General features: G+C 36.5%; 1 protein-coding gene across 1 annotated transcript in view; it reads left to right on the forward strand.

The window, feature by feature from the left end:
• The window catches only part of Arfgef1 (ADP ribosylation factor guanine nucleotide exchange factor 1), a 99,991-nt gene that overhangs the window by 16,962 nt on the left and 67,684 nt on the right, over nt 1–15,345 (forward strand). The window contains 6 exon segments of the mRNA XM_027398848.2: nt 621–651; nt 1,219–1,375; nt 2,610–2,756; nt 3,650–3,829; nt 9,363–9,639; nt 13,665–13,766. Of these exon segments, the coding sequence (XP_027254649.1) occupies nt 621–651; nt 1,219–1,375; nt 2,610–2,756; nt 3,650–3,829; nt 9,363–9,639; nt 13,665–13,766 (894 nt within the window).

Below are 15,345 nucleotides of genomic sequence, written 5' to 3' on the forward strand. Positions count from 1 at the left end.
AGTATGAAAATACCATAATACTACTTTGCATGCTAAGTTAAAAGATTAATTTTAAAAACTGGACATGCATGTTTTATAGGGTTATTTTAAATAATAGTCCTAACTGGAAAATTAGTTACTATCAACACATATAAGCATTTTCAAGAAGTTATGTTTCTGTTCATAATCTTCCTGAGAGGCACAGAGTGGTCCATGCCACCCCCACCCACCCACCCCCCCCACACACACAGAGAGAGAGAGAGAGAGAGAGAGAGAGAGAGAGAGAGAGAGAGAGAGAGAGAGACAGACAGACAGACAGACAGACAGGGTTGTGGGGGGTATGCATGTACCTGATATATTATGGTTACAATATTTTGTTCCTAGTACTTCTAGTTAATGTAGTTATTGGGGTGAGGGGAAATGATTTGGTCATTCAAGTTCTATGGTTGCTGATGTACATTCTCCATGGTCTGTTATTTTTATATTTAGGTGAATATTTTTGATTTTTTTTAAATTTACATTTTTTGCTTTTTTGTTTTTAATGTTCCAAATGAGCTTCTGAAGACTGTAATCAAATTACCTAGTGAACTTTCTGCTCTCTTTTGCTAATGTTTGCTTTTCTTTCTTTTTGCCCTCACCAGAGGAAATAAAAGTTGAAACTGAGAAACAAAGGTTTGTATAATTTCTTTTATAAAATTAATTTGTATACTTGTCAGTCTTGGCCAAAATAGTAATATAATCATCTATATTTTTAGCATTACAGATTTTCTTTATATAATCTTTGTAATAAAATCAAAAATAGTTCTTAAGAAACAACTTCATATAAATTAGACATTTCTGAAATACCCTGAGCTATATTTTAACTTCTTTTCTTGAAGGGTTTATTGCATATTTAGAAAAATTACTAGGTTTCTTTGACCATGTTAGCTTCTTTAAGAACAGAATGGAGTTATTCAGAAGTCCACTGCGGCATGAAGGCACTTGGAAAGTCCATGGCTGCTTAACGTTCCATGTGTCAGGTCCTTTGAGATGTTTATTTAGTGGACCTTGGGACCTTTGGGAAGATAGAAATCCCGTTTTGTGTTTGGCAGCTGTGCTGACTGCTGTACACTCTGTGCCACAGAGGCCTTGGCCCTACATAAAAGTGGTTCCTAAAGTCCCTTCTATAACTGATTTTTTTCTTAATGAATCTGTCATCGTTAATGTGGTATTCTAATTAAACTCTCCTTTTTTATTTAGTCCTCCTCACGGAGAAGCAAAAACTGGATCAAGTACCCTTCCACCAGTGAAGTCAAAGACAAATTTTATTGAAGCAGACAAGTACTTCTTACCTTTTGAGTTGGCATGCCAGTCCAAATGTCCTCGAATAGTTAGTACATCTCTAGACTGTTTGCAGGTGTGTATAAAATGGTATCTATGGCTGTCTATTTTCAATGTATTTCTAATACTACTCACAGTTGGTGATTTAGACATGTCCATAAAAGCCTGGAATACTCTTTCTGAGGTAAGAAACAAAATAGTCATTTATATTCCAGATAGACAGTAGCTTCAAAAAGATGTTTCTGGTTAGTAATAATAAAACTTATTAGCAAACAAAATTTAAGGTTGTTAATAAAAGTGTTGATTTGCTCTCTTTCTATCAGTGATACATGTTGAGATGGGCATTTAGTATGTTCCTTGTGTGGTTTTGAACTCTAGTTTCAAGCAGTCATTCTGTCTGACCCTCCTAAAGTAGCTAGGCCCAAGGGCATGCACCACCTTACTTAAGTCATCATTTGGAAATGATTTCACTAAAGCCCTGTTGATTTACAGAGTGCAGCATTTTGATGTGACACTGTTTGCCTTCTTACTATTTTCCTCACCTGTGGCATTGATTAATGTCAGAAATATTCACCAGTGCTCCCCCCTTTATTCTCATATTACAAATACACAGTGTTTTAGATGTTCTGTGAGACAAACTTCAAGATTTAGAGTGTTAGTGTTTGTTTTCAGGTATTGTCACTGTTTGGAGATTGTACATTCTCAACTATTAACTTAGTAGCCAAGAAAAGATGATTTGTTCTTAAGATAGGTTAAAGATAAATTCATCTGATTTCTGACCTTGCTTTTGCTGGAAAACTAGCATTATTAACATCGAATTCCTTCCTTCTCAGTTAAGATGGTAATAGTGAATGGATCATAATTCTGAGGTTTTTGTAGCCAGTATTTGGAAACTAGATTTCATGAAAATTGATAATATAAGTTAGAAAGAAGTTTGATGTCATTTCAAAATATTAAGTTAGTTGTGCCCCCTCACTCCCCAACCCCTATCCCCGAAAACTACCAGGAAAACCTTGTTTACATAGACAGCATCGAGCAGTTCTAACATATCACAGACATGTTCTTTACACATGACTTTCTGGAACTATTGCCTAGTAGTTTTGTTGTTATCAGTATGTGTTTGTGATTATTCCAGCCGCAAATAGTTTTCTAATTTTAGTCAGTACATTATACAGAGAAAAAGGTATAGTCTTTGACTTTGATTATACTTTGATGTTTTTGTTTAAGAATGTAATGTATATACATTCACATGTATTTTAATTCATAGTCATTGTATTTATTGACTAGCTTCTTTATTATGTCTGTTTCAGAAACTTATTGCTTATGGACACCTGACTGGCAATGCTCCAGATAGTACAACACCAGGCAAAAAATTAATTGATAGGATTATTGAAACAATATGTGGCTGCTTCCAGGGTCCTCAGACAGATGAAGGAGTTCAGTTGCAGATCATAAAGGTAATTAGTTATATAAAGTGAGTGTGTTATTTATTATATATACTTTTACAGAAGCTTTTTGCCTTGGAAATGTTAGGAAAGGTGTTTTTGGGTGTTTTTGTTGTTTTTTGTGCATTCTGGCTGTGATAGAGATCGTTGAGATAATGTTTAGAATCCATATGAGATTTGCTGTTTTATGCTAAGAGTTCACTAGAAGAAAACTACATTCTGTATCTCTTCTTTTGGCCCTCCCAGTTAGGATTACCTGGGGTCTTCACAAGTTTTTTTGTGCCTGCCCTGCTTATACATATTCCATCTTTTAAGTTTTAAAATGATTCATATGGTTGTGACCTTAGTAATCTTTTCTGTATTGTTAGATCCCACATCGTCCTTCTTCTCAGTACATGTATCACTTAAGTGTACTGTTTTTCTACCAGCTTTTAGTATTCTCTTGTGCCCATCCACCTATTGAATTTGCTCAAAAAAAAAAAAAAATCCAAGTTTGTGCTTTAATGAACCTGAATGTTGAATTCTTTTGGAGAAAACTAGTTATGTTATAGTTGTTAATATTACAACTATGATAGTGGAAATATGTTTATATATTGATACAATATTGCATGAGGCATATCTATGCTCAGTTGTGATGAAATGTAAATACTCTGCATTTTAATAAAAGTACTATATCTGATGAAATTTAAAGATGTTCTGGAATTCAGAGGCCTATGGGGAAACTGCTTTCAGAGTGGTGAAAGCCTGTTTTCATAGTAACATATTCCAAGTAGGTAGAAATATATACACAGTACTACCTAAAGTAGTAATTATTTTTGAAAGTTTTAATTCTGAAATGAAAGTAGATATTTTTATGCTTAAACTCTGGATGCAGAAAATTGCTTTTTGTTTATTTTCTCTCAAAGGCTTTACTTACTGCAGTGACATCCCAGCACATAGAAATCCATGAAGGAACTGTCTTGCAAGCTGTGAGAACATGCTACAATATCTATCTAGCCAGCAAAAATCTCATCAATCAGACAACAGCCAAAGCTACTCTTACTCAGATGCTAAATGTTATCTTTGCACGCATGGAAAACCAAGCGGTAAGTATTGAAAGAACACCACAGGTGTTTAGAGTAGTTGTAGTGAAATTTGAGTTTCTGTACACCATGTCTTTTGTGTACAGAATTCCTGTGTGTGTTTTAGTCTTAGTTTTACTGACTTGTTTGACTTCAGACAGATGGACTTTTAATTTCACAAACAATGTGTAAGATTGAGTACCTCATGGAAGTGTTTGTATATTGATATTTTTACCAAACTTAATCATAACAAAGTATATAGTAGATATAAAACTACCTCATTTGACCTGTTCAGGTATAAAATTATTCATTAAGTCTTAAAATGAAAGTATATTTTATATTGATGAAGTATATTTTATTTCTTTCATATATTAAAGGGCTTATCCCTTTGTGATAGTCCTTATCCTTAAAACTACTTCAGGTTGATTGAAAAGAGATTAAGAACTACAGACTTAACTTGGGTTTTTATTTGTTTTGTTTTGCATCTTATTGCATAGGTCTTCATAATTAAAGACTGCAGAAATAATTGAGAGATAGTTTACCTCCACCCTTGACTTTCTGCTTTTTATTTTTAAATTTTGTGTATATGTATGTATGGTATGTGCTGATCTGCTCCCCCAGTATGTGACATCATGAGGCCTTTTTTTTTTTTTTTTTTTTTTTTTTTGGAGATAGGGGTAGCTTCAAGATCTGTGTGTCTTCACCCCTCCCAGAACTAGAATTATAGATACATGGCACTGCCACTGACCTGGCTGTTACGCTATTTCTCGTGCTATCACGCCAAGCACTGTGCCACCTCCAGTCTGACTCTGTTTCCCTTACTGCCAGTGTAAGCATAGTATACCTGTCAAAAGCAGAACTAACTAGTCCAGAGCCCTACTTGGATTTCATCAGTCCCACCAGCAATATCTGGTTCTGTTTCAGCAGCTGACCTAGGTAGGATTCCTGCATTGTATTCACTTGTTAGGTTTTTGTCTTTTCCATTCTGTTACAGTGCCTCAGCCTTGCCTTCTTTTTCATGATCTTGCTTTGTTTCCTGTTTTCTCATGATTACAATAAGGTTATACTTTTTTTCCCCCTAAATAGAAATGTATCCTTTTTCATGCATTATGTTAAGAAGCTAATTCTGGTTCCTTTTTTGGCCAGTGATACTAACTTTGATCACTTGGTTACAGTTCAGGTGTTAAGAGCTGCTCTTGCAGAGGACTGGGTTTGAGTCCTAGCTCCCACATGTTGATTCACACCCATTTACCACTTTTTGTTTTGTTTTGATTTTTGTTTTTGAGACAAGGTTTCTCTGTATAGCTTTGGCATCTGTCCTGGAACTAGGCTGGTCTCAAACTCACAGAGATCTGTCTGCCTCTGCCTCCCGAGTGTTGGGATTAAAGGTGTGCGCCACCACTACCCTGCTTTCATTTACTACTCTTAATTCCAGGGGATCCTAGACCTTCTCCTGGCCTCCTTGCTTGTGTTGCACAGGCATATTGTACACAGGCAAATCACTCAAATACATAAAAGTAAAACATTAAAACAAGTAGTATATCTGTCAGGTTCCTCCAGTGTGAAGTTATTGATCTTTCTTTTGTATTTAATAGATATCTTGGAAGGTATTTTAAGACTATGCAAGTATGTTATTTTCCCCTTATATCCCATTTTAGTATCTTTCAATAGTAGATCTCATTGGGAATAATTCTTACTCTGTTGTTTCTTTGGTGGTATTTTTCTGTTTCCTTCTTTTTCTGTTTACTAACTAACTTTTTCAATTTACCCATTTATTTAGTTACTCAGTTGAAAACTACTCCTGGTTCTTTATTCTACCTTATGTATTGTAAACTGATATTATCGTTTTATTGCCCATGTTATCTCAGCTTGATGTCCTTTTGCCCACTTGACAAGATCCTATTCAGTTTTGAATACCTCCATACTTTCCTGAAATCTTCAGGTGTTTTATGCTCCTTAAAAAAAATACCCTTTTGTAGGCATAGTTTCTCTGTGCCCTCCCAAATAACCACAAAGAGACTTTTATTTATTATAAAAGCTTGGCCCATAGCTTATGCTCATTTTTAGCTAGCTCTTATAGCTAAGTTAACCTATTTCTATTAATCTGTGTCCTGCCCCAAGGCTCATTTACCTCATGTACTTTCCATCCTGCTGGCTCTGCATCTCATGGCCTTTCCTTAGACTCCGCCCTTCTTCTTCCAGCATTCTTAGTCTGGTCCTCCCACCTTATCCTGCCTAGCTATTGGCCAGTCCGCTTCTCTGTTAAAACAGTCACAGCGACATATATTCACACAGTGTAAAGGAACATTCCACACTCTTTGAAACTTTCCATAAATATACAGTATGTCATGATAACACCTACCTCTTCCCCCTTTAACAAATCCTCTCAGGACCCCTTCCACATCAAATCTTCCTCCCAACTCTATGTCCTTTTATAATTATTTAACACACTGAGTTCAATTAGTGTTGTCAGTTCTCATGCTTGTACCCTGGGGTGTGGAGACTGACTGGTCCACATTCCTGAAGAAATGGGACTCTTGCTCTCCCAGTAGCCACCAACTCTCAGTAGCTCCTCAACTAAGAGTAATGCCTCAGAAGTCCTTATGCATTCCATTCCGAAATTTGTAACTGACTTGGTCTTGTGTAGCTAACTACAGCTGTTGTGAGTTCATTTGTGTAACAGCCATATCATTCATGTTATTCAGAAGACATTTTACAGCACCCCTTGCCATCTTAATGGCTCTTTTTGCTCCATTTCTATGATGCTCCCAGCATCCCAGGATGGATAGGATATGGATGTCTATGTTGAACACACAGTCACTTGCTCTTACTGTACTCCTTTTTAATTTTGCCTTTTTAAGCTTTGAAATCAACCATTTCAATAAGGAGTTTGGCACTTTTAGTTGGGCAAGGACATTTATTTAGAAACCAAAATCTGAAACATAAATCATATAGGGGAAATACTGACCATGCCCGCTTGGGGGTAAAGTGGAACACAATTAAAGTGGATTGCAAAGGAGTCAGAACTATGACTATAACAAATAGTTTATTAGGAAGTACTCATGCGATGGAGCCAGTCCTGTATAGCCAGGCGGGAGAGGGCAAAAGGAGCCACATGCATGTGTTTCTGATAATCAAAGCCTTGCTAAGTCACTCTGCCCAAGTGTGCATGGTCAGCATCACCTGTGCCAGCTCCCAAGTGTGCGTGGTCAGCATTTCCCCTACATAACCAAGTTAACTAGTATTCATTGTCTTAAAGTTCCTGCCTCTGGCTCTCTGAGAAAATAACAGCTAGAAAATATACCTATATTCTAGTCCCTCCGCCACCCATCTGTACACCCATATGTGACCTTTTTATCTGTGTGTATTTAGAGCTATATGTTTATACTGACATTTCTGATTCCAGTTCAACATCATAGAGTTCATTTTAGCCTTCTCCCTTGAATTACTTATAACTGCTTTCTCTAAACAGCAGGAAATCTGGCTTTTATTTCATTTTGGTATAGCTGTTTTGTTCTTTAATTTCATGCATGTATACAATGAATGGATCTTGGTTGTATCCACACTCCCATTCCTTCCCCCACTTAACACATTCCCCTCTCATGATGCTACTGCCTGGTTCTTCTCCTCTACCTCCCCCTTCTTTAGAAAAAAGTATTGAGTACAGTTAGTGTTGCCAACAGTCGCATGGGTATGGGGACATCCACTGGAGCATGGGCAACCTACCAGTGACCACATCCCTGAAGAAAATGTATTCTCTCTTTCCTCGAAGCCATTTGTGACCAATAGTTCCTCAGCTCGGTTCAGAGCTCTGGAGCTCCTCCTTCACCCATGCTAGAATGCTGGCTGGTTTCGTCTTGTATGTTTTGCAGGTAACTGCAGCTGTTATGAGTTCATGAGAGCATCTAAAAGATGCATTTCATAGCACTCTTCTCCATCCTCTGACTCTTGCATCTTTCTGCTTCCACTTCCCTGAGACCTAGGAGGGAGAGGTTGGCATAGTTGTTTCATTTAGGGCTGGGCATTCACCAGTCTCTTGCTCTCAGCTCCTGGGTGAGTTCTGAGTCTATGTTAACCACTGCTCATTGCAAAAAGCTTTCCCGTTAGAGCTGAAAGCAGCACTGCATCATTATTATTATTATTATTATTATTATTATTATTATTATTATTATTATTACATTGGTGGCACAGCTGCACTGAGCTGAAAGGTGATATTCTCAGATCCCTCTGATACTGGTAAGCTGCATATGCTGAAGTATTGATTGCAGAGTTTTCATTCTAATCCTGCATCTAGTTGTGCCTTTATTTGTGAAATAATAGTTTTGACCTATTAATTATAAGGTTCTTTTACTTTTTTAGACATTAGAATCACTTAATTTTATTTATAAATTTGTAAAATTTTATATAATTTGAAATATTGCTGAAGATTATGAAATATTATTATTTGATACTGTAAAATATTTATCCTTGTGGAAATTAATCCTGTGATAATCCTTCATATCAGCTCATTAGACTGAAAGAGATGTGTGAGGAGCAATAAAGTTCTAAAAAGTGAAATCCTGGGATCCTGCTTGCTGATATTTTTAGCATCTTGTTAAGTGAGCCAGTTTACAAGGTGGTATTACATACACAACAGTGACAGATCTGCTAAAGTAAAATGCAAGTTGATTGACACAATTATTTCTATGCTTTCTAGATGACTGGGCAAAATGATATAAACCCTTATGACAATTTTGCTTACAAATATAGTTGTAACACACTGTTTAAATTAAAAGGTGTTTGATATGATGATGCCAGAACATGTTGAGAAAGGATGTGTACTAAAAAGTTCCCACCCTTTGTTTCCCGTTTGATCATTTCCTAATCTCCATTCACCCCATATAGATGCTTCTTGTATATCTTTCTAGACTTTATTTCCAGGTACCTAGACAAAAAGAGAATAAGCAAGAGAGGGAGAGAGAGAATGAATGAATGTGAAAAAGTATGTGTCTGTTGAACTTTGTTCTTATTTGTGGGATTTTTGTCTGGTTTTAAGTAAATATATTATTGGCAACAACCTAGTTACAACTTGGCGGCATTAAAATTGTTTTCTTTTTATTTAGATAGTACATTTCTCAGCATCAGACAGGAAATACAAGGTTTGGAGAGATGGCTCAGTAGCTAAGAGCACTTGCTTCGGTTCCAGAGCACCCCAGTTGAGTTAGCACTCAAATCAGATGACTCATAGTCGAATGCCCTCTTCTGGCCTCCATGAGTACTAGCCTAGCACACATGTGGCATTCTCTCATGTGGACACACACACATAGAGATAAAATAGTAAAAATTAACACCAAATCAAAGAGCTGTGTCAGTGAAAACTTCCTCTCTGTTCTGATGCATCAATTTTCAGACTTCTACCGAGCAATATTGTTTCTTTTAGTATATTTTTATGGTGGTTCTGATGGGACATAATTTCCAGGCCCAGAGAAAAAAAGATACTTTATATAAAGGATTTATAGTTAGGTGAATTTCAAGTTACTTATTTTACTAACACTAGAAATTATTTTGTTCTTTCCAGTTACAGGAAGCCAAACAAATGGAAAAAGAAAGGCACCGTCAACACCATCATCTGTTACAGTCTCCAGTAAGCCATCGTGAGCCTGAATCACCTCATCTTAGATATTTGCCGCCTCAGACTGCTGATCATCTATCCCAAGAACATGAAGGAGATCTTGATCCCCATATACATGATATGGATAAAAGTCTCCAAGATGACACAGAGCCTGAAAATGGATCTGATATTTCCAGTGCTGAAAATGAACAGACAGAAGCTGATCAGGCAACTGCAGCTGAAAGTAATCTTGAGATGGGGGCTGTGGGATGCTTGCATGTGAAGGGCAGTAGGTGGGATGCGTTTTTTTGTGAAATGTGGAAAGAATGACTTCATGATTATCAGATACTTTGTGATAATTGTGATCTTTCCTATCAGTGGTAAAGCTAATTCACCTCCACCTGCAAAATACCTCTTAATGATACTGCACATTCATTAGCATCTCACAAGCAATGTGATTTATTATAGACTTCTTTTAAAGTTACCTTTCTAAAAAGAATCATAAATATTTGTTTCAAAATTACATAGGTACTTTAATTTTTTCCACATTAGTTTTATAGCTAAAGATCTACTTAGTGAGGGCTTTTAGAATACGGTTGAAAATTCAACGCGGTCATTGGTTTAGGGAGTTCATGCTTGTAATCCCAGGGTTTAGGAGACTGAGGTGGGAAGATCATGACTTTGAGGCTGGCCTGGACTGCACAGCAAGAACCTGTTTCAGAAAAAAAAGTAACAAAATTAAATATAAAAACAATTTTTGATAACCAAGTAACATACAAAAAATTCATTTAAAAGTATTTTTGTATCTTGTCTAGTAAGTAGTCAGCAAGGTTGAGGACATCTCAAAAAATTTTTCTTTGTTTTAATCTGTGTGTGAATGCAAGTGTGCTACAGGGCATGTGTGGGAGGCAGAAAACAATTTTGCATATCAGTCTTTCCAGATTACTTAGGACAGACTAGCTGTACGGGGGAACTTCAAGGAGTTCCCTGTCTCCACCTCCCTCCCATCTGACTGTAAGGGAACTGAGATTACAGACAAGCAACATTTTGTGCAGTCTAAGGATTTGAACTTAGGTCTTCACATTTACATAGCAAGTACTTGACCCACCTAGTCCTAGTCCAATTTCTGTGTGAGAGAAGTTAAATTGTCATAAAGACTAATTTTTATATAAAAATAAACACATGGAATTATTTTCTCTATTCTTTCAGCCTGGCAGGGAATTTGAGTTGTTCTCTTTGTTTCTCCCTAGCCTGATTTGAAAAAATGACAAAAATTGGGTTGCTGTGTGTTGTGGATAGGGCTTAGTTAGACTTAATCTAGAATTGGTTCTTTGCTTTGAGGAAAGACTGCAGCTGTAGATTTTTTTTAAAACCACATTTTCTAGAGCTCAGTAGTGGCATAATAGATGTATATGTGTACATACCTGTTGGGAGGCAAAAAGGCAACCAACCTAAAGCATTCTTTGGGTGCTACCCATTTTATTTATTTTATTTTTTAAATAAGGGCTCTGACTGGCTTGGGGACTCACCAGTTAGGCTAGGCTGGCTGACCAGCCACCCCAAGGATCTGCCTGTTTTCCCTTCCCCAGAACTGGTTTTATAAGTATACATCACCATACCCAGTTTACATGTATACGTGTAATTCTGATTGCTCTAACCTCTCTTCCTTATAGACATCCCTTTTCTATACCCATGTTTTTGTTTTGTTTTGTGACCCAGTGTGACCGACCCTCCACTGGAGTCCAGCAGGCTCACTGGAGAGTACTCAGCTGATGGCACTGACTCCCAAGTTAGTCCCTCCCCCATCCTGTTGGCTGGTTGTGTGTAGGCAAGTACAGTTGCTTTGAGTCCATGATTGGAATAGCTATCATGGCTAGACGACTCATTCTATAGCTCTTTCTATGTTCTAGCTCTTACACTGTTCTGTTCCCATACCTGGTTTTGATCCTTACAGGAGGTGGTATAATTGTCGTTTATGGTTCAGCACTTAACCTCCATTTATTCTCAGCACCTAGTATAGTCATGTGTTCCTGCAAAGAGGGTCTTCTCTGGTTAAGGCAAGAGTAGCATTTGCCTTTGACACCTGGCTAGCGGTTTATTTTGAGGCAGTTTTACTGTGTAGCCCTGGCTGACCTGGAATGTGCGATATAGACCACACTGACCTTGAACACATGGAGATCTTCCTGCCTCTGTGGTGCTGACATCAACCTTTTTTATGCACTCTGAGTATGAAACTCAGGTCCTCATGCTTCCACGACAAGCCCTTTACTGACAGCTATCTCCCCAGTCTTTCTTTTGAAACTGTATTTGGAAAGGTTACCTTAGGCAAACCGACCATTCACACTAGGTATGCTACCAACCAATTAATCCATATGCTTTGCCTAAACTACTTTTGCCAAAAGTGCTCCTACTTTTCACTGCATGTTTGAAAGAGTAGATTCAAAGGGCTGATCTCTGACACAGGTGGGATTTTATTTGTTTACTCATTTATGCATTCAGCAAACATGTTGAATATTCTGTTTTATGTTCTGAGTGCTAGAATTTGGGGTTAAGATGATAGATATAGCTATTGCTTTTAGTGTTTGCTGCTTTCAGCCACCTAGCTGGACAGATGAGCATGAACAGGTAGTGTATAATTGGTTTCCTAGAAGAGGCATGCCTAGGTGGTTAGGCTGAGGAGAATTAAGAACATACCTTCATAGAGAAGGCAATGGTGTTTTAGTTGAGTTGCAGTAGATAAAACAACTAGCTAGAAAAAATGGAAAAATTTCCAACAGGAATAACATGGGCTGTGACAGAGGAACACGTACTGTGTGTGAGGCACCACTGTAGATGTCTTATAGAATGCAGGATTATCAGTAAAGTAGTATTGTTTTAACCATGAAGGCATTGTTCTAACAACTGGTAATAAATAAACCTTCAGTGCAGAGTACATGTTCTAGAGCACAACTTTATTAATAGTTAACTTCTCTAGGCAGTTCTTGTGTTATAAATATTAATCACTAATATATTTCTGTCAGTTTACATGAAAATTTTAATGTACTGTTTTGTAGATGTTTTTAGATAATGGCTTTGTATATTTACTCACATTGAAGTTACAATTTTCTCTTTTTTTGCTTGTTTTATTTTTTGAGACAGGGTTTCTCTGTGTAGCCCTGGGTGTCCTGGAAGTCACTCTATAGACCAGGCTGGCCTCCAACTCACAGAGATCCACCTGCCTCTGCCTCCCAAATGCTGGGATTAAAGGCCTGTAAGCTGTTTTAGCAAACTGCACCATACAAATGAAAGCTTAGAAATGGTAGAAAAAGTATCTACCACAGAGGAGGATTCTGATGGCTATTTTTTTCTGGTATATGATGTAAATGATTGATTGTACATACTTATTTAACAGGTTTCTCATTGTGACACCTGTTTTGTAGAATATGGCAGATAGTAGGTTTTGAGAAAACAGTATTGTCAAGTCATAATCCTTTATAATAGTCTGCATGGGAAGCAGTGGAGAATAACTGTAGCCAACAGATATAAAGTCCCCTGCCATTTGTTGTAGGGAGGTGTTTGCCAGGTGCCTGGAGCATCCTAAAGTGCTAATTGAACCACCTTGAGGTACTTTCAGCATTTCAAAAGCTCCAGGTGTGATCATGTTTTTGTCTGAAGTCATCTATACAAGTTTTAAGATTCCATCAAGTTTTCTTTAGCTGCTCAGAAGTTCTGCAACCTGTTTTCATTTTTATTAAATTGAAAAATAATTCTTTTAAAGCATGTATGCTTTTACATTGGAAATGTAGATTCTTTTGTGAAGAAACAATGAGCAAAACATTAGTGGTGCTCCAAGTGGCTCAATCTCTGTCTCTTTAGGTATTTTTCTGAAGTAAAATGCAATGTTAATATTTTTATCAAATTAAGACCATTACTTTGATGTTGGATAAGGCTTAGTACAGACATGTATGTACCAAGTACATGTTAATGTGCACAAGACACTAAAAGTGCTTCATTCAGAATACTGTTAGAAGTTTGGTCCTATATAGGAATAATCTATGAACACTTATTAAGTTGAATAGTAGAATAATAGGTTATCAAATAGAACCTTGGTAAAAATGGGTTTGAATTTGAAAAATGCTTAAGATTATGAATTCCGAAAATCTAAGATTATATTGTTCCAAATTTTTTACATTCATTTTAATTTTTTCCAAAAATGTTTTTCATTATACATATTTGGTAAGTTTCTTAGAAAGTTAAAATAATATTGTCTTGAATTTTTCTCTTTCAAAGCTTTATCTAAAAATGATATATTGTATGATGGAGACTGTGAGGAAAAGCCACATGATATTGTCCAGAGCATTGTAGAAGAAATGGTGAACATCATTGTTGGAGGTACTTGAAATAGTTTATTATTTTTTAAAGAGTTTTATCTGACCATGGAAAACCTTAAATGAAAAACCAAATGGGTGAAATTATCAATTTTTAAATTAGTGTTTGTATGTTATATATATGTCTGCCAAACATAGTATGCCCCCTTCCCCATCCGTACAGGATGCCCTCTAAGATTTCTAGTGGATGCCTTCAGCCACCAGATAGCATCAAACCCTGTATCTACCTTTTTCCTGTGCACAGCTGCACAGGTTTTTTGCCCTGCCCATGCTCTGTGGTCAGAACATCGGTGTTGTAAGTACATCAGCAAACTGGTAAAAACATCTTTCTTCACTGTTTAAGAATATTCATGTTACTATAATAATTTCAGTATAAGACGTTTTCTAGTCTAGACATTTTACATTTTTCACTTAAAGTACTTTTGCCACTTCTTTAGCTTTTCCTTAGCATATTTGAACTTTTTGAGGTTACTGCTGACTGAAAGAAGGCTTATTCAAAGCAGTGGATCTGATAACTGAGGCAGCATTGAATGGTTGGATTGCATACACACTATGGATACTCGTTCAAAGATATTATTTTATCCCATGTAGGTTGTAGTGGGTTTGCAAACAATTTCAAGTTGCTAATTAACATACAGTTTAAAACTTATGAATTGCTTATTTCTGCAGTTTTCTTGTTAATATTTTTAGTTTGCAGTTGTAATTGAGTAATTAGCTGAAAGGTGGTGCTACAGATAAAAGGAAACTACTACATTTAAACATTTTTGACATAGAAGAGGACGTTATCCCTAGCTTCTGTTGGAATCTGTCATAAAACCCCTCCTCCCTACCACACTGAAAGTTGATTGATTCCATTTCTGGGTTTTGTTGTTGTTCTAGGTAACAAAAGAGCAAGGGTGTATTTTTCCATTACATCAAAAATGCTAACCTTTATTAAAATACCTGTTTTGATTTTCATTGATTTATATCTTTTGGAGAAAAAATGTGTTTTATTTTGTTTTTGTATTGAGACAGTGTTTTGGTTTTAAAGCCAGGCTAGCTTTAAATTCATGATCTTCCTGCTTCAGCCTTTCAAATGTTGGCGTTGTAGCTGTGTATCCAGTCTTCTGAATGTTGAGATAATAGGTATTCACTGCCACATTTGAGTGAAAAATCACAGTTTTCTAAAATAGCTAAATGCTAGGCTGGAGTTGACATAGGATCAGTGCTTTACCTAGAAATTACACTATAAAAACTATATGGTCAAGTTTGTTAGGCATTTCACTCTTATTTTTCATATTATTATTATAGTGCGGGTCAGATTTGAGGTCAATCCATTGAAACTTCAATTCATGATGACATGCACAGGGTAAGCATAGGACCTGTTATACAATCTGGGAAATAGTATTAGATGCATAGGATAGATTTGAATTTATCTAATTTAGCTATATTGACTTAACCATTAAGGCACTCTCAGAATATATTTCCTTCCTTACTAAAGCCCTTCATGTGATCTCCTTGTATCTTTTGCATTCATCATTTTGTCTAGCACATTCTTAGGTTGTGTGCACAGTTGTATGTCTGTAAGGGACTACAGACATTAA

The sequence above is a fragment of the Cricetulus griseus genome, chromosome 2, assembly GCF_003668045.3.
Source record: "Cricetulus griseus strain 17A/GY chromosome 2, alternate assembly CriGri-PICRH-1.0, whole genome shotgun sequence".
NCBI lineage: Eukaryota > Metazoa > Chordata > Mammalia > Rodentia > Cricetidae > Cricetulus > Cricetulus griseus.